Consider the following 25743-nt stretch of genomic DNA (forward strand, 5'->3'; position numbering starts at 1 on the left):
TTAGTACACTGCTCAAAGACTAGCTGCTTTACCAGGGGCTGCGCCACACTGAGGTCGGGGAAGACCTTGCCGGCGGCATCTATCATCCTGGCCACAAAGTCAGAGAATGGCTCTGTCATCCCTTGCACAATCTTAGTAAGACAGGCAGTATGTTCGCCTGCCTTGGCAAGTTGTTTCCAAGCGGCGATGGCACACTTAGTAATCTGATCATAAACTGCCTGAGGATGTCGAATTTGATCCTGCGCATGGGCTCCCTGGCCTAATAACATATCTTTGTTCCACCTGACATTGCGCTCTCTAGCGTTTTTCTCAGCCTGCTCTCCGCAATACTCATCATTCCATGCCTTCCAGTCCATAAATTGGCCTGGGGACAAACACGCCCTTGCGAGTTGTGCCCAATCCGAGGGTGTCAGAGGGGTGGCTCCTATGTTTTTCAAAAGAGCCTGCGTAAAGGGGGCGTTGGGGCCGTAAGTGGAGACTGCCTCTTTTAACCCCTTAACCACTTTCATGTCCAGGGGCTGATAATAAGGCGCGCCGGCCTGGTCCTGGAGGACCGGGTAGAAGCTGGGAGCGTCATACGAGGCAAGGTCCCTACGCAAGACGTCCCATAAACGGCCATGAAATGAGCGGCGCACGGAGAACGGAAGTGTGGCTGGGAAGGGAGGGGGTGGCCCCCAGCCTCCAGGGGCATTCATTTCCTGGGGTGGTTCCCAGGGAGGGGCTGACGGGGTTGGTCTCGTCCCGCCTGGGGTATGTACTTCCTGTAGATCACTCTCCACCCTCTCGAGCTCCTCCCCTAGGCTCTCCATCATCCCTTCACACAAGGCTTCAGCAGGTTTATGAACTTTCTGCCCTGTATTGCGATGTGGGCCTATCTTACTGTCAGTTTCCTCCTTTGGGCCCACCTTAGGGTCTTCCCCCTCTGAATCTGAATGGCTCGGTGAGCCAACCTCTGAGGCCTCCCTGGAGCTCTCCGAGCGCACCTGCTCAAAAGCGTGGCGTGCCTCTTTGAGTCCCTGGGCTGCGCCTACCATACTTTCGGCTTTAAGACATGCCCGAACCATCTCCCATGTGGGGCGGACCATAGGGTCGACACCCGTGCCTTGCTCTTCTGCAAATTGAATGTCTCGTCCTAATTTAAAACCGTTTGTTTTTCCATCTTAATTCCTCGTGCCCCAAGCAACATCCGCAATGATAGGGCGAGGGGGCCACAATTAACATTGCCCATTTCAGCAAATATAGAAAGCCCCAAGGCGCTATAGCCAGCAGAGGCCTGCCCTTTTTCGGGCAATGTCGATCCCCTCAAGGGGTCGACCAGTAGGTCCCTTAAAGTGCGTCCACCAAGGGCCGGGTCGAGCCGCCGCTCACCCGCAGGTACGTACCGTCTCTCGACGCAGTCACAGGAGCCGCAGAAGGCACGGGAATGGTTTCGAGTCCCCGTCCGGGCCACCAGCTGTCCGGAGCCGCTTCCGTCCCGCGGAATGGAGCACACGAACACTTAGCCTCTGCAAGCACCTTTATTGACTGGGCAGCAACCTCAATACATGTCCGTCCTCGACGGCTTCTTCCGTGTTGTGCCTCGACTGGGCAACAACCTCAATACACGTCCGTCCGTGACGGCTTCTTCCGTGTTGTGCCTCGACTGGGCAACAACCTCAATACACGTCCGTCCGTGATGGCTTCTTCCGTGTTGTGCATCAGGCACTTCCTATACTTGGGCTTATATAGCTAATGTTATCCAATCATGGGATTACACGTGGGGACAGGCGATTGGGCGGCAACAAGGAAGCAATCAATCATTACCATATATGGCGGGGACAGTAAGCTGAGCAAGAACCAGGAAGCAGGATGTGTGCGCCATCTTGGGCACACGATGGGCGGGGGAGCAGCGGAGGCGGAGGGAGGCGAGCGCCATCTTGCGGGTACTCTTATACAGATATGGCCAGCTCCCTACATGAACTGATTTTTTTCATTTCTTTATATGATCTAGATAGAAGTCCTTTGTCTGAGAGACAGTTGGATAAAATTCTTTTCCCACTCTGTGGGTTGTCTTTTTGCTCCACTGGTGATTCTTTTAGATGTGCAAAAATTTTTTTAATAAATTTAAATACCAGTTGTTGGTTCTTTAAAATGTTTCCTATGCCATTTGTGTTTTATTTGTGAAACCTCCACCTTCCCTGTATCTTCGGTATTTTTACCTACTTTCTCTTCCAGTAGATTTAGTGTTTCTGTTGTAATGTTTAGACCTTTGATCCACTTGGACTTTAGTTTAGTGCATGGTGGTAGACGTGGATGTAGTTTTACTCTATAGAGCCAGTTTTTGCCAAAGATAAGGTGGCTGAGTCTGTTTGTAGGTATATCTGTATCTTCTAATCTCTTTTACTGGTCCTTAGGTCTGTTTTTTGCCAGTACTAAATTGCTTTTATCACAATATCTTTGTAGAAGAATTTTAAGTTAGAGATTTTGATGCCTCCTGCCTTGCCTTTGTTGCCCAGAATTGCCTTTGCTATTCTAGGTCTCTTCTGCTTCCAGCTGAATTTGAGGTATGTTTTCTCTAGTTCAGTGAGATATGTTAATGGTATTTTGATTGGAATTGCATTAAATCTGCGTAACAGTTCTGGGAGTATAGCCATTTTCACTGTTGGTTCTTCCTATCCATGAGTATGGTGTACCTTTCCATTTTCTATTATCCTCTTTGATCTTCTTTTTCAGAGTATTATAATTTTCAACATGTTGATTCCTTAATTTCTTTGTTAGATTGATTCCTAAGTATTCATTGTTTGGAGGCTACTATGAACAGTGTAGCTTCCCTAATTTCTCTCTGAGTGAGTTTGTAATATGTGTACAGGAATGTTATTGATTTTTTTTGTGTTAACTTTGTATCCAGCTATGATACTGAATTTGATTGTTAATTCTAGGAGTCTTTTGGGGACTTTTTGGGGTCTTCTCTGTAAAGTATCATGTCATCTGTGAATAATGATAGTTTAACTTCTTCCTTTCCTATCTTTATTCCTTTTATTTTTCTCTCATCTACTTGCTCTGGCTAATGTTTCTAGAACTATATTGAATAGGAGCAGTGACAATGGGCTTCCTTTGTCTTGTTCTAAAATTTGGGGTGAAAGTTCTCATTTTTTGTCCATTTAGTGAACTTTTGGCTATTGATTTATCATATGTAGCTTTTATGAGATTGAGGTAAAGAGCATCTATTCTGATTTTCTGTAAGGTTTTTATCATGTATGAGTGCTGCACTTTCTATGAAAAGTATTTTCAGTGTCTATGGAGATGATCATGTGATTTTTATCTTTGGCTCTGCTGATTTAATGTATTACATTTATTGCTCTGCATATGTTGAACCATCCCTGCCTTTTAATGAATTGCACTTAGTCATGGTGTATAGCCTTCTTGATGATTTGCTGCATTCTGTTTGCTAGTATTTTGTTGAGAATTTTTGCGTCTATGTTCATTAGAGAGATTGGTGTAGTTCTCTTTTTTGCTTGGGTCTTTATTTGGTTTTGGTATCAGGGTAATACTTGCCTCCAGGAATGAGTTTCAGGAGTATTGCTTCCCTTTAAATTTCATTAGAGAGTTTGAGGCATACTAACATCAGATCTTCTCTAAATTTCCTGTGGAACTGTGCAGTGCATCCATTAGGACCTGGCCTTTGTTGATAAATTTTTGATTACATTTTCAATCTTATTAACTGCTATTAAATTATTCAGAATTTTTATGTCTTCTTGGTTCAGCTTTGGCAATTCATACATGAATCTATTTTTTCTATGTTTTCCATCGTATGAGAATAAAGATTTTAGAAGTAGATATTGATGATCTGAATTTTCACAGGCCCTTTAGTGATTTCACCCTTTTCATTCCTCAATGCATGAATTTGAGTGTTTTTTCCCTTCTTTTGATAAAGTTGGCTAGGGTTTGTCAATTTTATTTACTCTTTCAAAGCACCAATTCTTCAATTCGTTCTTTGTATTGTCTTCTTGGTCTCCATTGTGTTAATATCTGTTCTCATCTTTATAATGTCCGCCTTTATATGGGGTATGAGTTTGTCTTGCTCTTTTTTTCTAGAAGCTTGAGGTGTAACATTATATTGTTTATTTGTGCTTACTCTGTTTTCCTGATATGAAAATTCACTGTTATAAATTTCCCTCTTACAACTGTTTTCATTGTGTTCTGAAGTTCTGGTGTGTTGTGTCTGTGTTTTCGTTTAGTTGTAGATATTGTTTAATTTATTTTATTTCATCTGTGACTTATTGGTTGTTCAGGAGGGTATTATTTAATTTCCATATATTTATGGAGGTTTTGCAGTTCCTTTTGCCATTAATTTCTAATTTCATTGCACTATGGTCAGATAATATACATTGTTTAATTTCAGTTCTTTTGCATTTACTTAAGTGTGTTCAGTGGGCTAGTATATGGTTTGTTTTAAAGGATATCCCATATACAGCTCAGAAGAATATTTATTCTGATGGTGTTGAGTGGAATACTCTGAAAATATCTACTAAGTCCATTTGTTCCTAGGTTTGGTTCAATTCTGATATTTCTTTGCTGGTTTTTTTGTCTGTTGATCTATCTCTTTTTAACAGTGGTGTACTGAGGTCTCCCGTTATAATTATGTTATTGCTTATTTGATTTTTCATGCAGTCACTTCTGTTGATCTTTTGCTTTGTTAGTTTTAGGTCTTACTGTGCTTTTATAAAAGTAAATGAAATGCTTGTTGATGCAGGTGAAATCTCCTCTGGCTTGTTCCTTTTTGGCCTCCACTACTGTGTTGGTGTGAATCTTTCCCAAGTGTGCACCTGAAAATAGCACAAAGCCCTGCTGTGTGAGCCGCGCATTTACATGGTTACAGTAGACTGCACGTCGGTGTGCTGCTTCATTTTACTCCACATTATGTGTTTGTGTTTTATCCATTTTGATGCTATTCTTTTTTTGTTTTTCATTTTGGGCTTTTCTGATTGACGCATTTGATGCTATACATTTCCTTCCAAATATTCTTTAATTATTATTTGCCAATTTGGACAAATTCCATTTATATTATTATTTCACTCTGTTTCCTAATAAGCATTATATTTTTCAGTCTAGGTTTTATTTAGAGATGTGCTTTTAGATTTCCATATATGTAAATTAATTCTTAGAAATCAGTTTTATTTCTGATTTCAAATTTCCTGGTGTGTGTTTCAGGGCGTAGACTTTCTGTAGTAGCAGTTTTCTTGAAATCTTTTGAGACTTTGCATTTATTGAGAAATTTGGCTTCCCAGCTTATTTTTAAAAGCAAACTTAGACAGGTGTATGAAAACAATGTGTTTTCTTTAGCCAATTCTTAGTTATATATCTCCATAGATGCCCATCAAGCATCTATGTAGTCAAGCTTATTAATTCTTTTAAATTCAAGTCCTCTTCACTTTTATAGGCTTGTTTTTTTTTAATGAGCAAAGGAAACATGCTTAAAATCTCCCACAGTGGTTATAATTTTGTCAGATTTCTCATAATTATGCTTTGTGTTGGCAGTTTGTAGCCTCTGCTATTAGGCATAAGTTTATAGACATTTTCTTATGAGGTTATTCCTTTTGTCCTTGTGTGTGTGTGTGTGTGTGTGTGTGTGTGTGTGTGTTTGTGTGTGTATGTGATACTAAAGATTGAGTCCAGGGTCTTTATACTGAGCTATGTCTATGGCTGTTTTAAAATTCTGAGATGTTGAGATGAAGAAATCAAATGGCAAATAAATACATGAAAAAATTTTCATTATCATTACTCATTAGAGAAATGCAAATTAAAACCACACTGAGATTTCATCTCACTCCTGAAAGAATGGCCAGGATCAAGAAAACTACTAACATGCTAGAGAGGCTGTGGGGAAAAAGGAACTCTCCTGCACTGTTGGTGGGAGTGTAGACTGGTGCAGCCATTGTGAAGGTCAATCTGGAGATTTCTCAAAAAGCTTGGCTTGGAAGTCCCATTTGTTCCAGCTATTCCACTTCTAGACATTTTCCCAGAAGAACTGAAAACATACCACAGTGATATTTGTGCACCCATGTTTATAGTAGCACAATTTGTAATATCCAGATTTTGGAAACAACCTAAGTGTCCATCACCTGAGGAATGGATAAAAAAGGTGTGGTATTTTTACACAATGGAGTACTACTCAGCTATAAAGAATGATCACACTGAGGTATTTATAAATAAGTGGGCGCAGCTTGAGACCATACTGATAAGCAAAATAAATCAAACTCACATGTATAAATACTGAATTGTTTACCTAGTATAAGAAATGGCAAGAATACATAAAAGTATGAGGTAATCATGATTCCCCATTATATGGCTTTGAAGCCTTATAATGTTTTCATTCATTAATTGGAATGGTTTTATTCTGGGGTGTTTGATTTTATTGTCTATGATGGTATGAACAGTTATTTTGAAGACAAGACATTATAATAGCTAGTGCTGATTTAATATCCGCTTGTTTTGAGGTCCTACCAAGCTTATGTTCTTCTGTCTCCATTGGTTTTATAATGTATCTTATTGGATTTTATTATATGTGATAGTATAAACAAAATTTTTTATAGAGGAGATAATATAGAAACCATTGTTCATTTTCTGTTAGTTGGTTTTATATACCCTGTAATACTTTCATCCTCTGGAATGGTTTTACACTGTCTTGTTATGTTTGATGCTATAGTATTTGAAGGTATACTCAAATATTTCAAAGAAAGAGACACTATGATAGCTACTGTTATGTTGGGTTATCTTGTGTGAAACACTGTGTTGCTTAAATTGTTCTGTTCTGACCTGTGTTGTTATGTCCTCTTTTATCTTAATCTCCTTTAGTTTTTTTAATAAAAAAATAAAATTCTGATATGTGGCCTTATGAAATTGCCCGGGATGGGCTTGAACTTGTGATCTTGCTCTTTTAGGTACCCAAGGTTCTGGAATTTCATGTGCATGCTACCTCCCTCACCTGGCTTCCTTTTACCAAGTAAAAAAGAAACTACTACTAATTAGGACTTCTGAGCCTCATAACTATTTTTTCTATTGCTTGTACAATCTTTTTTTTCTTTTTTTGTCTTTTTCTTTTTTATTAGTACCAGGGATCGAACTCACGACTGTCTGCTTGCAAGGCAGGCGCTTATGCCGCTGAGCTAAATCCCCAGCTCCTGCTTGTACAATCTTAACTCCTTTACATAACATTTTTCTCTACTCATTAATTCAACCTTTTTAAAAAGTGCGTTTTAAGTTATTTTCTTAAAATGTGACTGCAGAATGCAGAATGTGTTCTACTTCTTTTATTTATTTCGTTTACTTTATTTGCTATCACTGTGATCATTCATACATTTGACCTTATTTTGTGCTTTTTCTTCTACATTTAATAATATGTATTTTTTATTTAGGACTTTTATGGCTTCTTCTTGCCATCTGTGGGATTTAATAAATTTTTTTTTTTTTTACAAATTCTCTTCCCTTGTATATTTTGACCATTTTCTATAATTTCTGTTCTCAGCTTTTTCTCTTCAGTCTGAATAGATCACAGCTGCTGGAAGGTTGTGCTGCCTCTGTGTGAGACTGTGTCAGTTACTTTTTACTCGTTATGGCTATTGTTTGGGGCTTTTAGCCAGCTTTACATTGCAAATCAAGAGCAAAGAGCCCAGCAGAATAATTTACAATGCTGTGAGTTTGGCCAGAAGAAAAATTCCAGATAAAGATCGAGAGCTCAGGACAATGCCTCCCACGAGTCCAACTGGAGGTCTAGAGTCCACAAGAAGGACTTATGCCAGTTTCTTTTATGGATCTGTGCTGGGAAGACCCAAAGGTCAGCAGTGGAAGCCAGAAAGTCTGTGCCAGCAGGATGAAGGAGCTGTGCTAGTGGGATGAGGGTTCTAAGCTGGAGCCGAGAAGTCACACTCACAACAAAGACCAGGGCTATCCTGAAAGGCACCACAGCTGTCCTCAGCGACACAGAGGCTCCGAGCTGCTCCTCCAACAAGCACAGTCGGGTACGTGCCAGGAAGGAGCGTGACAAGTTCATCCTGGAGACCAAGCAGCACATGTCTTCCCCTCCAGAGCCAGGAAGCAATGCTCGATGTGAAGACCAAAGCTTCTCCAGGAGAACCGACAGCTCAGACAGCAACTTGCAGGAGAACCCACAATGCCTCCTTCATGCCTCAACCCTCTACTCCTCCTCCTTCTCCACCTATTTAACTTTCCTCAGGTGGAGCATCTTCGCTCAATGCCATGCTGATGTAATCCAGCTGGCGTGAAGTTGACCACCAGTGCTTAATCCATAACAATCCACCCCTGGTCACCTTAATAACCACATGCCTTTCCTTTGATTATAGTCCTTAGTGGCAGATTTGTTACATTAATACAACAATTACATATATACAATTCTTTTTGCACTTAATTCCTGCATCAAAACCAAAACATTTAAAAGGTGACCAAGGTTCAACATTAAAACACAGTACTTTGACAAGTTAACCTGGTTACAAACATATAAAACATTAAAATCACACTAAAAGAACAATTACAATCACAGTCCTTGCTTCCCATTAACTTTAACATGGCATGGCAAGACTAAAATATAAGGATCCTGCAATTCAAATGTACTCTTGATTTTTCCATCATCCTATTCTTCTAAACAATCATATTCTCTGTTTTATCTTTACAACCCACATTTCCAATGGAGCCTTCTTCTTGGCCAAGTGTTTTAAATTACTCTACTGGCTCTTTGCTCTAAATTTTCAAAATACATCTGGTCAAAAGTTCTCTAAAGTAACTATGCTACCATCCCAAAAGTAGACGGCACTGAAATTTTTCTGCCACCAAGGTAATATCTCTAAATACAAACAAGAAGATCAACTTTTATCTAAAGCACACTATACTACCTGGGCTCCAGCAGCCACTGCAGTCTTTCACAACAGAAGCATCCCAAGCTTCGTCTTAACTGGCAGCATTTCCATCAGCACTCTGATTTTCCAGGTTCCGACCAGCATCTCCAAAATAATACAACACACAGTGGCTGTCTCTTTGGTGAGTCTCTCAAATATTTTCAAATTAATTTCTAAGGCTCTCAAGTCACATGGCCAGGCAACATAACACAATGACCCCACTCCTGGTACCAATTTCTGTTGTAGTTAGGGGTTGTATACATAGAACAATTAGGATTAGAACATGGAGCTTATAATATTTTTATAATGGTCACTGGGAGTTAACACAGGAAAATGCAGGAAATCTATCCGCAACACCAAAGACATAGATTATTTAGTCAAAAGCCTAAACCCCACAGCAATGTCCCACATGAGTCCAGGTAAAGCTCCAGAGCTCAGGACAATGCCTCCCACGAGTCCGACTGGAGGTACAGAGCTCACAAGAAGGACTCACGCCAGTCTCTTTTATGGATCTGTACCGGGAAGACCCAAAGGTCAGCAGTGGAAGCCAGAAAGTCTGTGCAGGAGGAAGGAGCTGTGCTAGTGGGATGAGGGTTCTAAGCTGGAGCTGAGAGGTCACACTCACAACAAAGACCAGAGCTATCCTGAAAGGCACCACAGCTGTCCTCAGTGACATGGAGGCCCTGAGCTCCTCCAACGATAAGCACAGTTGGGTACGTGCCAGGAAGCAGCGTGACAAGTTCATCCTGGAGACCAAGCAGCACATGTCTTCCCCTCCGGAGCCAGGAAGCAATGCTGAATGTGAGGACCAAAGCTTCTCCAGGAGAACCAACAGCTCAGACAGCAACTCATAGGAGAACCCATAATGCCTCCTTAATGCCTCAACCCTCTACGCCTCTTTCTTCTCCACCTATTTAACTTTCCTCAGGTGGAGCATCTTCACTCAATGCCATGCTGATGTAATCCAGCTGGCGTTAAACTGACCAGTTCTTAATCCATAACAGAGACTTCATTTGGGTCTCTATGTTCACACTGTGCATCTTTTACAGTGCAACTTTTGAGGTGATCTCTCAGTGTTGACTGAGTGTCTACTATGTTATCTTTATGTTACCTTCTGAGTTTCTACGCTGCCTTTACCTGGGCCCAGTTCCTAGAAGATTGAGTGCTGTGAACCTAGGAGCAGTGAGCAGACCACTGTGTGTGTTTTTGAGTGTATATAAATAGTTTATAAGTTTGTTAAAAGGGTGAGGGGCAAACAGTGCTTAGTGCTTCTGGCAGAGTCCAGCCTCAGTCTGTGCTAGCTTGTAATTACTGAACTTACAGAAACTTTTACGTCTTGTTCATAATCACTGCTAAGTGTATTTTAAGTATAAATGCTTAGGGTTATCATTCATTAAATCTTTCATGATATTTTAGATTATTGTGACAGAGAAGGAATGGGCAAATCATTATGAATCATAGTGTATTAACAGTGTTGGAGCTGAATGGTTAAATAGGTGTATTTCATTCTAGTGCCTCTGAGTATGATACTATAAATGCCAGAAACCCGAGGAAGGCTTGAGTTCAGAGGTGGCCAAAGCCATGCCAGCTGACTGATGTCTTGAGGCAGTCTGGTTTCTGCAAGTCATTGTCACAGGCACTTGCTCATGCATTTTAGAGTTTGATTAAGGAGAGAAAAATAACTGGCTTTAAATGCCTCATCAAGGATACCTTTCTGACAATTTGCTGGAAATAGCTTTACGCACACACATGTACACACACACACACACACATGTCTATAGAGACAATATACTTAAAATAAATTTTGATGTATTAATATCTTGGTGTTTTCATCTTTTAACTTTGAAAAATTCTGTCACTCTCTGGCCATGTATTATATACATTAACAAATCTTCAGTCAGCTACAGTCTTGTGTTGTAACAATGGCACACACTGAGAATTGGGCTGGTGGGCCCTTTGTGTTGTACAAATGAAGCAGAGATGTCAGCTGAAACATCACTAGATGACATATGCTTAGGAGGCCGCTGTCCTGTGTGCCCTCTGTCAGGTGACTGAGCAGTGCTTAGGCAATGTGTGGATATATGTGGAAACTGTAGAGTCCAACTCTCACATTGTTATAAATAAGATGTATTTAAATCCAGACGTTATCACCAGAATAATGGCTTTACATTCAGCCTTTGAAAACACATCTTGATTTTCCTCTTGTGCTTACAGGGATCATCATTTACGACCCAGTTATCTCAGGCCTACAATCTCTTCCTGACCACAGCCATTGGCGATGGGGTCGGCCTGTGGGACCTGAGGACTCTGAGGTGAGCCTGGGCTGTGTCACAGTCCTGTGGCTGAGGGGGGCTGGAGCTCGGAACACAACCTTCTGTCTTTGCCAGCTCAGATTCAAGGTCACGATATGAGGATACATGTGATGTGAGCTCTCTTATGTGTGGATTCCAAGGCCTAGAGGAGGAGGAGAGGCCCCGTGGCTTGACCAGTAACAACCTGAGTGTGGTTTCCTGGCTTAATCCAGGCCTATGTCCAATTGTCTGGCCAGTTGGGGGGGGGGCGCGATGTTTGACATCTTTGGTAGTTTGAATTTGGAAAGGATCTGAATTCTTCTTAAGCTCCCTTTAAGTGCTTACTAAGGAGCAATTCTCACATATACAGTGTTTTCAGCTCACTGAGAGTATGCTTACCTAACATGCATGACGCCCTGTGTTTCTCTTTGGTGCCACAGGGAAAAAGCTTTTCCTTAATTAGCTTGTTTCTTTTTGTGAGGGAAAGCAAATTGGTCTCTCTGCTGCAGATTGTACTTAAGTGAAGAACTGAGTCCTGTTCAGGTGTTTCTCTCTGTCCGGTAGGTGTGAGCGCCGGTTCCAGGGACACCCAAACCACTGCTATCCGTGTGGAATGGCCCTCAGTCCTTGTGGCCGGTTCATGGCTTGTGGAGCTGAGGACAGACATGTAAGTGTGCTGTATTCTTCCAGTGCAGGAATTCAAGATGATACTGTTATGTAGGCTCTTAGGTGTTGTGACATAAAAGGAAACTAATTTATTTTAAACTTGACTGTTGGCCACTATTTTGAGACCCTTCCACAATTGTAGCAGTACAGTGACAGTACTGCGTGAAGGGTGAAAGGCTCTCATATTTTTAAATGATGCCTAATTAACACTAGGCATTTACTAATTCACCCATCTATCAGTCATTTCATAAGCACTGAGCACATATTTTGTGCAAGGCCTTACATGATATTTTTTTTTGAATTGTGAGATTAAAGTATGAATCAATAAGGCAAGATCATGCTGTATAACTGCAGTGTCCCTTTTCCAAGTCAGATCCGTTATTCCGGTGAAATTGCCCACTGTCCCCTCCAACACTTTTAGACATCATGCATGTGCATCTTGTGATGGATGACTCAGGACGGATGTTAACAGACACTCACTTATCCTTGACCCAGGCAAGTTCTTGTTAGACTGTCTAGGGCTGTGGTACCACATTCCCCAGAGTTAGCTGCTTCAAACCACAGGGGATGTTTTCTTGCATTTCTAGGGGCTAGGAGTTTGGACTTGGGGTCAGCAGATCGACTCTTGTTGGGGTCCTGAGGGAGAAGCCTCTTTGGTTACCAATCATTGGCTGCAAAATGTACCACACCAGCCCCTGCCTCTGACTCTGCACCTGGTTTTGTTTCCATTTTGTATCTCATGTCTCCTGCTTTTTTCTCATATAAGGACTCCTGGATTTGTCCCCTCCTGAAACTCATGTTGAAATTTGTGATAACTTTTTTGATGGCATTCAGAGGTGGGATCTTTGTGGCGATGAAGTGAGCTATGATTTGCAAAGTATGTTCAGGCCCTAAGACTGGTGGTGCTTCCACTTTCTTTATGTGTGTCTTATGAGAGAAACAGATTTAATGCAAGTTATACAAGTATTCAAGAATTTACAAGATTGGCTTATAGTGGCTGCCCACAGAGTCAGATGTGGAAAGGTGCAAAAGGGCTTCCTGTGTGCTGTAGCTCACTGTGGTGCTGTGAGCAATCCGCATCAGGAGGCCAAAGGGTCTCCGATGGACGTTTGAAGGATCTGCCAGCAGCCAGGCGATGACATCCAAGGTGAAGGCGAAGACTGAAGCTCCGCAGAAGAAACACAATTGAGCCTTTCTTCTTCTGGTCCCTTTGTTACTATTCAGATGACAAGCCTACCCACTGTGTGTCTTCTGTTTCATAAATCCTTTCAGCAACACCAGCAGCTATGCTGATACACTTAATTGGGCTTTTCTGTCTCAGGTTGACACAATCAGTTAGTTCATTGTCCCACTGGGTGTGGGCATGGCAGGGCAGCCCCAAGCAGATGAGGACGCGGCAGAGTGGCAGTAGACAGGTGCCTGTGCCTGGACCTGTGACTTGAGAGCTTCCAGAACTGAGAATAACATCCCACTCTCTGCTCTCAAGCCTTCTGCTATAGCAGCACGTAGCAGACCAAAATGAAACCTGGGATTTACTTAGACTAGCCCATAGCTACAGTAGTGTCCACCGCAAAGATAAAACAAGATAGTACACATTTGCCGTTGCATAGTCCTTGGATTACTGGTATGACTTTGTCAAGGGAGGCTAGTGGTAGACTGGTGAGATGTCTCACTCTCTGTTTGTGTTTTCAAAGGGTGCGGAGTTGAGTGGGTGACCTAATGCACACTGGAGTGTGACTAGTTGTGATTGGCCACAGGCCCAGGATGTTGGGAAAGACCAACTTTTCTTTGGAAATGAGGGTGCTCAGTGCTCATGCAGAGCTCCCAAGAGCTGTGATACTTCAGGTCCTTGGGTGGCCTGGCCACACCGGCCCATCTCTCCTGCTATTTGTGGGAGAAGTGGCAGGGTATGGCTGTTGGTCACAGTCTGTTATGTGTCCTCCTGTGGACTTTTTGATGCTATTGTGAATGGCATTATTTTCCTAATTTTTTTCTCAGTGAGTTTATTATTAGCATATAGGAATGCTATTGATTTTTTTTGTGTTGATTTTGTAACCTGATATCTTGTTAAGTTTCATTATCAATTATAGGAGTCTTTTGGTGGAGTTTTTTGGGTCTCGTAAGTAGATCATGTCATGTACAAATAATGATACTTTGCCTTTGTTCTTTTCTAGATGCATTTCTTTTATTTTTTAAAAAATTATTTGTTTATTGATACAATTTAGGTATATACAGTGATCACATTCATCATAGGAAATTTGTACCTGGACAAGATACACCTTGATTTGTCGTTGTTTTCCTCCCTTTCCCATCCCTTCACTTGTTCCCTATTTCCCCACTTCCCTCCTTATTCACAAAGCGTTCTTTCCATTTCATTTCTTTATCTTGCCTGACTACTCTGACTAATGTTTTGAGGACTCTGTTGAACAGGAGTTGTAATAGTGAATATCCTTGGCTTGTTCCTGGTTTAGACAGAAGGCTTTTGGTTTTCCTGCTTTGAATATGATGTTGGCAGTAGGTTTGCCTTTTAAAAGATCAGATCCTTCTATACCTATTTTTTCAGGGTTACTTTTATGAATAGATATTGAAGTTTGTCAGAGTATTTTTCTGTGTCTAGTGAGGTATCCATGTGATTTTTGACCTTGTTTCTGTTTATGTTTTGGATTTATTGATTTTCCTATATTAGCCATCTTGGCATCTTTGGGATGAATCCTACTTGGTCATAGTGTTTTAATGATTTGTTTCATCCTGCTTGCCAATATCCTGTTGAGTATTTTTGCATCTATGTTCATTAGTGAGATTAGACTGTAATTCTCTTTTTTGGTTGGATCCTTTTCTGGTTTCAGAATTGGGATAAACCTACTTTCCAAGAATCAATTTGGGAGTGTTCCTTTCCTTTCAATTTCATTTAAAGTTTTGAAGTGTATTGGCATTAGATCTCCAGTCAAGATCATGTAGAATTTGGCAGTGCATCAAATCCTGAACTTAGTTAGTTGGTAGTTTTTAAAAATAATTTCAGTTTCATTGCCTGTTATTTCATTGCCTGTTATACCAGATTTTGTATTCATATGTATTTAGAGATATGTAAATTCTAAATACATATGTAACTCATATGTATTTAGAGATCTCTCCATTTCTTCTGGTTTCTGCAATTTATTGGTACACAGGTTTGGGTAGCTATTGCAAGGAATCTTCTGGACTTTGGATTTGTGATTTCTTCTCTTTTATTACTTACTGCATTGATTTATGTCTTTTCTTTCCCTTTTTTTGTAAGATTGACTTAAGTTTTGTCTATTTTATCATTTGAAAGAACCAGCTCTTTGATCCATTGATTCTTTGTATTTTTTTGTCTCCACTTCATTGATTTCTGCTCTAATCTCTATGTTTTTCTTCTTTTTACTAGCCCTGGATACATATTCCAGAGGGTTTTTTTTTGTCTTCTAGGACCTGTGAAGCATCCTTAGGTTACTTACTTGGGCTTACTCTTTTTTTCTGATGCGCGCATTCACAGCTGTAAACTTCACCTTGTGGCTGCTTCCGTTGTGGCCCTAACTTCTGGTGTGTTGTACTGGCATTGTCACTTAATTCTAGGGGCTATCTCATTTCTTCCTTGATTTCTTCTGTGACACTGTGATTGTTCAGGAGTGTGTATTATTTAATTTCCATGCACTTGCATAATTTCTGTGGTTCCTTTGACATTATTTTCTAATTTTATTGAACTTTCATCTGATATTAAACATGGTAAAATTTTTATTCTTTTAAATCTATTTAAACATGTTTTATTGGGTAGTATGTGGTGTATTTTGTAGAAAATTTCATCTGCTGCTAACAGAATGTGTATTCTGTTATTGAGTGGAGCATTATATATGTTAAGTCCATTTGTTCAAAGGTTTAGTTCAACTCTGGTATTTCTTTGTTAATTTTTGTTTAGTTATCTATTTGTGCAAAAGAATATTGATATCACCACTCTAACGGTCCCGCTATTTATCTGACCATTTACGTCCAATATTGTTCATTTTATGAAGTTAGCTGTATCATAGTTGATACATACAGGTGTTTAATTGTTATCTCTTCTGTTGGATAGTTCCTATAACTAATGTATAGGGTCGTTTTTGCCTCTTCTGATCATTTTTAAAGTTCAGTTTGTTGGAAAATAGGATAGCTACTCCTGCTTTTAATAGAGGGGGGTTCCCGTTGTATTGAATATTTTTTTCTGTCCTTTTTTTTTAGTCTGTGAGTTTCTTTTTTTTTTTTTTTATTTAAAGAAAAGGAAACGAAAAAAGAAAAAAATACATGGAGATAAAAAAAAAAGGGTAGAAATAATACTAAATTACAGACAAACAAAAGGTAAGAAATTGCCGGTTGATAAGTTACAAATTGTCATCTTCGAAATGGCTGTTCAGGTTATAGAATTAAAGTATTTAGAATGACATTCAAAAAAGTGACCCTACAAACCATTTTGCTCTATGGTCGAACAAAAGCTCCGTAATATGATTATCAGTCCCACCTATTTGTTTTACATCTCTAAGAGGGTAAGGTTAACCATATCAAAACAGAACAGAACATTTAAAAAAAATAAAAAATAAAAAACAATTTGCAAGTCCACTGGAGATCTACCTTATCTAACTGTCTCTAGCTTCTTACAAATAGTTGTCCCTAACTTCACCCACTTTATATACTTATTGCATATTATAGAACTAATCAAATCATTACAGGATGATGGAGTCTTTTTAGGTCCTCAAGTTCCAAATTAGGGAAGACAATAGCAACTACCATCGCATCTCTCATTCTCTTTGAGATAGCCGTCCCCATCTCTGCATATGCTGAAGTTGAGCTGAAGAAACCAGTCCAATGTCATTCTAATCAGCAAGCAATAGATTGCTAGAATTTATATTATAATGCTACAAAATAAGCCTCAGGTTTTTCAGGTCTCTTCCTCAGAGTATTTGTTCCTATCCTCTCTGTATTATAGGGAAAACCAAGTCATAACAAGACAGCGAAACAATTTCCTAGAAAAACATGCAATGGATAAGACTTATAAAACTATAATATAAATGATCTTCCGTAGCTACTATGTTTTCTCTTGTTATTTTCAATAGATTTGTCCACAACACTGGCTTATTATAGTTAAACATACTTACACCTATTTTTATAAAAACTTATCTTTGACTGCATTGTAGTATTTGAGAGCTGTTACTGATTCATACCAGTATGGATATCCTTTACATCTTGTCATGCTCAGAGTAGTTTCCTCTACTTTTAGGGTTGATTCTAACACGCATACCGATTTCAAATAGGATCAGTCAAGGCCAACCAATAGTCTTATGATTCAGATACAATTAAGATCAGTCATAGTAAGACAATGTAAGTAATACAGGATTTCAGCCTAAGTCAATAGGAAAGTAAGGATAGTTACCATGGTATAACCTGCTATTTTTGGTTCTAGAGGTCTGTGTCCTCAAATCTGACATGAGTGGACAGACCAGAACAAATTTAATTCAATCTAAATATGGCACTAGGACTACTGTGCCTTTTAAATTGTTATACACCATTAGCAATGACCTCTGCTTTTTTTTTTTTTACATATAGTTTCAGAGCTGTCTCTACCAAAGACTAGCTTACCGTCTCTGCCTCATGTCTGCTACTCCACTTTTCTGCTATAATTTGTCCACCTTATTCCCTCATTCCATGGTCTGCCCCGTTCACTGAGGCCTCTCTGCCACTGTAGCTGTAATCCTGATTTCTCTTCCTCTCTTTCTCTGTAATGTCCTTCAGCGCTCTCTGTAGGGTTGGATTGGTGGCCACGAACTCCCACAGTTCCTCCTTGTCTTGAAAGTATCTTATTTCTTCATTAATTTTTAGAGAGAGTTTTGACGGATATATGAACTTCGGTTGCATATTTTTTTCCTTCAGGACTTGGAATATTTCTCCCCACTCCCTTCTTGACTTAAGAGTTTGTGTTGATAAGTCTGCTGTTATTTTGATAGATTTCCCGTTATAGGTAACCTGCATCTTTTCTCTGGCTGCTTTTAATATTCTGTTTTTTTGGTGGATTTCTGGGATCTCAATTATTATATGCCTAGGCGTAGATCTGTTTTGGTTGTAGGTAGCTGGCGTTCTGTATGCTTCTTTTATCTGGATATCATTTCTTTTTGCTATACGTGGGAAATTTTGCTTTAATATATCTGTGAATATTTTTTGTATTTCATTTTTGGATGTTCCTGCTTCCTCACTCACATTCTTTATTCTTAGGTTATGTATCTTTTTATCATCTTCCAGTTTTAGAATTGTTTCTTTCTGGTTCCTTGTTATTTTTAAGAGGCTTTTTCTTTCACGTTCATAAGCCCTAAATCTCTCTTCAAGTTTCAGAAGGTTGTCTTTAGTTTCTGTCAAGGCATTTTGCCAATATTCAATGGAGTTTTTAGTTTCCTGATATTCTCTTTGGATCTGTTTCATGTATTCTAAGTTATGCTTAAATTCTTCTTCAGATGCTTCTCTTTCTTTTCTGAATTCCTCAGTTCTTCCATCTGTGTTCTCGTGGGCGGGGCTTGTCATTTCTTTAATTAATCTCTTTATATCCTGCCTCACTTGGATCAGGAGTACATCTTTAAATTCCTCTATGAGATCATGTAAGTACTTTTTAATTTCAGCTGATGCTGTGTCGAGTAGAGGATGGTTACTGTGTTTGTTCTCTTCAGTGTTTAGTTCTCTTGCGTTTATTTTCTCCTGTTGAACAGCTGGAGGTTTTTTTTTATTTTTATCTCTTGTCATGTTTCTGGTTTCTTTCAGACTGTCCTGGAGTTCTCTGGCCCTCTCCGAATTGCTTAGGGCCTCTCAGAAGCGTGCTGGCTTGAGATTTTGCTGTCCTCCCCAATTTGCTGTTATCTGGGGTAGGCTGGGATGCAGGGGCGGTACAGTCTAGTCTCTAGCCTCTCTGCCAGTTAGTTCCTAAATTAGGCTGTACTTTCTGGTTGTCACTGAGTTGCGACTATTTTGTATCCGCTTATTGGGCCCCAAGCAGAGGCTTGGTTTAGCCCCAGTAGCAAGCAGCTAAGTAATGGCACAGGATTCTGCCCAAGTCCCAGCCGTTCTCTTTCAAACCTCTCTGTGACACGAGCACCAGAAAAGCAGCTCTGCCCAAAACTAAGATGGCTCCCACTAAGTTCTCTGTGTGGAGCTGAAGCCAGCAAGTAATCAGGCTCTGCCAGGACTCAAGATGTCTTCCACCAGCCCTCCCTACAAGGGGATCTGGTGATGTCACCAAGCTGCGGTTTCTGCCGCCAGGCTAATATGTCTGCACCAGACTCTGTGTTATTGATTTCCCCGTGGTGGTGGGCCAGCTGTTCTCTGGCCAAACCCAGCAGCCGCGGGGTTCTCTGTACTCACCAGAGTCCGGTGCAAGTCCTCGTTCCGGGACCGCCGCACACCAAGCTGCCCACTTTTCCCGCATTCCCAGGACAGCGCGGGGCGGTGCACAGCGTGCGCTCCCAGCACAGTGCTGACCGGTCAGATATTTGTGCACCGTTTAAATTTGAAACACCCACGCTTTGTACGTCCGCTCTGGTGCAACGGTGCAGACTTGGCTGCTACTTGGAGTCTCGGTCCGTTTCCCGCAGTCCCCAAAAGCAACTCAGCTTTTCGTGCTGGGTCCACGAGTCTGTTTGTTGATTTAAGGGCGCGAGATTTGCAGCCTCCCGTTGTCGGCGTTGAAGGTCTCAGCGCGACTTTAAATCCTCCAGCTGTACTGTCTTGGTTAATAAGAATCGCTATCGATTTGTCTGGCCCTCTCCATGCTGTCTTTTTTTAGCTTCGAGTTTGAATTCTCTGGAGAGACTCTTTGCTCGATCCCCTAGCCCACCGCCATTTTCAGCCACCAGTCTGTGAGTTTCTTTTTAGACTAAATGTGTTTCTTATATGCAGAATGCCATTGGATTTTGTTTTTTGATCCATTCTGCTAATTTGTTTCTTTTTACTACTAAATTGAAACCATTTACTTTGATAGTTATGACTGATTGGTATTGTTATTCCTATTGCTATATTATTTTCTTGCTGCTGATTCTCTTTCTTTCCCCTCTACCTAATTGTTTGCCCTACCTGGTGCATTCATTTTGTTGGGCATTTTGACATTGTAAGTGATAAGATTTTGGCACCATACAGAGACAAAGAAAGTAGAAAAGAGGCCTTGGTACAGGCACAGGAGGGCTGCAGACGCAGGCACCCTGAGGCAAGAACAAAGAAGTAGAAGTACTTTTATCAGGTCTGGATGGGGAGAAGTTGGAAGGTGGGCAAAATGACATCTCAGCAGCTGATTTGAAGGAGCATTTGTGCATGCAAAACAGGAAACAGATTTATTGAGGGCTGTAGGTGAAGCACTTCGGTGGTTGTACAGTCTTGGGATTGGAGAGGGCTCAGTGCACTTGCAAAAAGGGAGTGGGAGGTTTCTTTTTGGAACTAGAAGGAGAATGCAGAAGTTACTCTTGGAGAGATAAGTTCCTTCTCTGGCCTGCTACCAAGTTGGGTAAATGTCATGGTAAAGATATTTAATGCTCCGGCTGGCAGAATCTCTCAGTGAGCTTCGTTGTCCCTTCTAAAATATCAGAGAAATATTGAGAGTGCTAGTTTGGTGCTCATGAGTTTCTTCAGGTGGTCTTTATTATGGAAATATCTTATTTCTCCATCAGTTTTGAAGGATAGTTTTATAGGAAATATTATTTGGGATTGAAAGTGATTGATTGACAGTGTAATATTTCACTCCAAGATCATCTTGCCTTTATGGTTTGTGTTGAGAAGTCTTTTGTAATTCTGGTAGGTTTCCTTTATATGTGATTCTTTGCCTTTCTCTAACAGCTTCTGTTCTTGTGTTAGATTTTTGTTATTTTAACCATGATACATCTTGGACTATTTTTTTTTTTTTTTCTGATCATGGCTATTTGCTGTTCTGTAAGCTTTCTCATCTGTACATGAAGTTTTCTTGCCATGCTTGGAACATTTTCTGCTATTCTGTAAACAGATTTTTTTATGGCCTTTTGTGTTACTTTCCAATTTTTCATTAATTTCAATTTTGATATTTGAATCATCTCCATGTTGTTGTCAGCTGCCAGCTTTTGGATCCATTTATCATGTTTTCTTATCATGTTTTCATGTTTCTTTCACAGCCCTGTCATCTAGATCTAACACTGTCTCACATTGATTGTTTCTGCTGCCCACATTTTCAGTGGAATTTTTAATCTCCTGGATTTCTGCTTGAAAGAAACCCATTACTTTAAAATTTTTTTAAAAAAATTATTTTAAAGAGAATAAAACAGAATAAAGCCCACCAAAAGAAACCAGCATAAGTGACACAAGATTTCAAAACAATAGAAAATCAATGATGGTTACCATGTCTCCTGTCTTCAAAATAGCTGAAGATACCTTCAGATATAGTAAAAATCAAACAAAACAAAACAGAATAGAACCAATAAAAACAAAACAATGAGTGTAATAAAGGACTTCAAAACAAGACAATAGTAAATCCAAAATGGCTAGCATAATATATCTTGTTATCTTTGAAATAGTTGGTCATTCCATTGGATATAATACTATCAAGCAAAACAAAGCAGGGTAAAACCCAACCCAAGAAAACAATGAGAATGATACAGGACTTCAAAACAAGATACTAAGCATAAGTCATGCTTAACAGTGGATACCACCTGCAGAAGGAAATTCCCCATAGATGCTACATGGCATATTGTTATCCTTTGAATAGATAGATGATCAGTCTACTGGCCTTAGACTTGCAAATCAGTTGAACACTAAACACTACAAACATTAACTTATATTTTACTTCAATAGCTATGATTGCAGCCTGTGTTTCTCTGAATCAGTGGTTGCTTATAGGGAGAGTAGGAGGGTTAGGTCATCTTCTTTCCCAGCCTGCATCTGAAGGGGCTGGCATCTAACTCTCCCCTCAGTGGTCTGCACATGGTGCTGATTTTCAGGGAGGAGTTGCTTCTTGGTGACTTCTTGTTTTCTTGACCAGCGGTCACTAGTGACACAGATTCACAGAAAAAGGCTGGCGTCTGGCTGTCCCTCTGGCGGCCTGTGCATGGCGCTGATTCACAGGGAGGGTTGGCTTCTTGGAGACTTCTTGTTCTCATTCCCCGCAGTCCACCTCTGCTTGAAAGGTTTATGGACTCCAGTTCTTTCTATGCTGGGCATTCATATTGTATGTCTCTTTCATTAGCATTGCTACTTAAAAAAAAATCTTCTGTAGACTCAGGGACTTTTATTTCATTAGCATCATTATCTGTTTAGTCATGCTTTTGAATTCACCAAGCACATTATTAATTTGTATTGTTACCTCCATGGTTACTTTTTCAGATATTTTGGCATTGTAACTTTTGATTTCCTTTCCTTTGATGTTTCTTGGTTCAGTTTTGGGGGAGTTAGAAGTTTTTGTTGTCTTGTTTTCCCATGTTCTTATTTTGTTTTTCTGTGCTGAGACTGATTATAGTTGGTAACTGTTGCTAGTATGGAGTCCTCTTTTCAGAGATGTCCTCTGGTAATAGCTTACTACTGACTTTTACCACTGTTCCAGGAGCCAGCCAACTCCATTTATTTGGGAGGTGAGGTTGTAGTTTATTTGCCCCAGTATCTGCTTACTCAAAATGGGCCATAGTATTTTTTATTATCCCCAGGCAATCTAAATATTGACAGAGATAAAACCAGTTGATACTAATAACTGAGTCACCTTGCCTGCAGTTGTAAAATCAGCAATAACAATAGTATCAAATGCAAATTGGTTAATGACAGATCCTAAGAAAAATCATATACCACCCTTAACCATAAAAAAGAGATCTATAAATATAATCACTAAGAAAAACTAGATATTAACCTACAGCAAATATCTACTCAACTGAAAAGCTTTATCCCACCAACAGAAGGATAGTGTTCAACCGTGGTAAGATTTAAGTAACATAGTATCTATAGATTCTTAAAGCTTAATGATTATTCCAGAAAGGATAGAGGTTTTGAAGTATAGGAACATTAAAAAGGTAGAATTTGAAGAAATAAGTGATGGAAAATGAGAAGGTGATATAAGTGAAACAAAGCAACTTAATAAGAAGTAAGATGAAATTAGTAGCATTTGATAAAAATTTAAAAAAGGAAAAAATACCAATGGAAGAAATTAAAAGAGGAAGAGTGAGAAAAGAAGAAAGGAAATAGAAACAAGGGTAAATAAAGATAATAATAATTAAATAGGAGAACTCCAAATACCAACACCACAAAAATAAAAACAAACAAACAAAGAAACAAAAAAAAAAAACAGAGGAAAGAAACTGATTTAAAAAAAAAACTGTCTGCAGTTTGATTCTTTGGTATTTATTTGCACAAGCTGACTGGACTACTGTGTAGTCTATTTTGAACATAGTTCTGTATGCCACTAAGAAGAATATGTATTCTGTTGCAAATAGGTTAAAATATTTTATAGGTGTCTATTAGGTCCATTTATTCAAAGCTGTTGTTCAATTCTGGTGTTTCTTTTGTTCAACTCTGATACTTCTTTCTTGGTATTTTTTGTCTAATTGATATCCCCCACTATCATTGTGTTGTATTTATTTGTTCTTTGATGTCTAGTTTTATGAAGTTGTATGTAAAAACATTTGGTGCATATATATTTGCAAGTGTTTCTCTTCCTGTTGAATAATACACTGTAGTGATTTTCTTTGCTTGCTGTGATCAATTTTTACTTAAAGTGCACTTTGTCTGTGAAGACTACTTGTGATGGGGCCTCATGAATGGAGTACTGTTTTCCATCTTTCAATTCTTAGTTTAGTCCATGAATTTCTTTTTGGATTAGCTATGTTTCTTTTATGTAGCAACCTGTGGGTACTTTTTTTTTTTTTTTTTTGGTTCCCGGAATTAAACTCAGGACCTGGCTCTTGCCAGGCAGGTGTTGTGCCACTGAGCCATATCCCTGACCACTTTTGAATACTTATAGTCCTGTCTGTCAATCTGTGTTTTCTTTGGGGAGTTTCAGTGATTTACATTGAAAGTTATTACTGAAGGATACTGACTTATTCCTGTCATCACTGCATTATTTTCTGCTGTGTGTTCCTTTCTTTTCTCTCTCTCCCTGTCTCTCTGTCTGTCTGTCTGTCTGTCTCTTGTATAACTACTGATTCTGATGCATTCATTCTATTCTAACAGACTTGTCTTTTTACATTTTTGGCCTCTGTCTAAGAATTTTTAGAGTACTGGTTTGATGTTCATGAATTCTTTATGCTGTCCATTGTCATGGAGTGTCTCGTTTCTCCATCAGTTTTGAAAAGTGATTTCACAGATAAAATATTATCTGTGATTAAACATTATTTTATTTTGGGGGTCTTGAAACTCTTCACTCTAAGCTGCTGATCTGTCTGGACCTGTCTGCTGGCTGTACACCATAATTTGGGCATGAGCAACTGTGGGCCTACATCTGTGCTTTAAAATCTGTCCACGTTAATTTGGGAGGAAGAGTATAGTTTGCGCAACACCAAAGCCAGGTTCTTTGTCAGCTTCTGCCAGGGACCTCCTATTCCTGCTCCATTCACTGCAGGGAAAATCTTATGGTTGTCCTCAGAATCTCTTTCCTGGGGTCCCTCTGCCCAGTACTTTACCAGAAACCCACAGACATTTATCCAATCTTGGTTCCTAACCCTAGGGCTCCACTTACTGACTAGTGGAACTTGGCACAGTTTCTAGGGTTGGCAGGAGGCTTTCTTTGCCTGCATGGGACGTGGGAAGTGGGCAGTGGGCAGGATTTCACAGTCTCAGATCTTTCTAAAAAACTGTAGGCAGATGCCTGCTTCTGTCCAGCTCTGCTGACCCTTTCCTGCCCCTCCATGGCACTAAGGATGCTGTCTGTACTCCCTGTCAGTGAGTTCTGTGATGCTCAAGGATCGCTGCGCTTAGCCTTTCCCTGCCTAGGGCAGTAGACTTCCCTTGTTCATGTTAAACAATGAGCGATGGGCATGATGCTACAAAGACAGTGTTTTTCCATCCTTGGGAAGCTGGTGGGGAAGAAATGGCCTGTCTTTGTGCTGCTGGCTGCCTCTTTCTCTTGTTGCAGTCTGTGACTTTTTTGGACTCTTAACTGTAGTTTGGTGCCCCTTAAAATTGCAAATTCATATGTTTCAAGAACTTTCTGGGTTGAAAGATATGCTTTAAACATCGTTCATAAATAAGGCCAGTATAGATTTCCACTTAGAATTAGATGAAAGCGTAATGAATATTCTAGAAGGACTTTTCAACAAAAGATGACTATATAATAGAAGGTGGTTTGAAATACAATAAAACTACATCTGGCTTCTGTACTCCTGAACCAGGCCTGGGCTTAGCAGGCTTCTGATTCTTGCTACTTCCTCCTCAGTCCTTTTCTATGAGACTACAAGCCAGTTCCTTTGAGTCTAACAGCAACACCTGAGGTCGACTTGTACCATGTGGATTTTGCAGCTGGGTGTCTCTCACTGATCAGAAGTCCTGCTCAGTGTATGATGTGGACTTCTCCACTGCCGTGTGACCAGAGCTCGCTCTGGATTGAGATCTCCCTCTCCTGGCTCTTCTGAGGCATGGTTCTCTTGTGTCTTTGTTCTCTTCTTTGACTATTCCAAGTCTTCTTGCTTAGCTTCTGTTGAGAATTGCACCCAGTTTCCTGGTTTCAGCTGTTCTGTGAGTCCCAATGAAAGGGGTGTCTAATTTCCTCTATTATAGCCCTATCCTGGCGGTCATCTCTATGGACCTGACTTTCCCCAAACAAGAGCATGTAGGAAGGAAAGCCATCTCACCTGGACTCTGCTCAGATGTGCAACACTGCTGCCCCAGGCCCTGGGATTTTTGCTGTAATGGTCAGGAAGTTGTTTTCCTCGTCAGCAGCCTGA

At 40.0% G+C, this 25743-nt stretch overlaps 1 protein-coding gene across 1 annotated transcript in view; it reads left to right on the top strand.

Moving 5' to 3' along the window:
• Wdr27 (WD repeat domain 27) overlaps window positions 1–25743 on the top strand; it is a 241592-nt gene that overhangs the window by 104304 nt on the left and 111545 nt on the right. Inside the window, exons 22-23 of the mRNA XM_063253857.1 lie at window positions 11103–11200; window positions 11744–11846. Coding sequence (XP_063109927.1) covers window positions 11103–11200; window positions 11744–11846 — 201 coding nt within the window. The remainder of the gene's footprint in view (window positions 1–11102; window positions 11201–11743; window positions 11847–25743) is intronic.

This window comes from Cavia porcellus, unplaced genomic scaffold (genome assembly GCF_034190915.1).
Source record: "Cavia porcellus strain 051 isolate PalLab524CR breed Dunkin Hartley unplaced genomic scaffold, mCavPor4.1 scaffold_7, whole genome shotgun sequence".
NCBI lineage: Eukaryota > Metazoa > Chordata > Mammalia > Rodentia > Caviidae > Cavia > Cavia porcellus.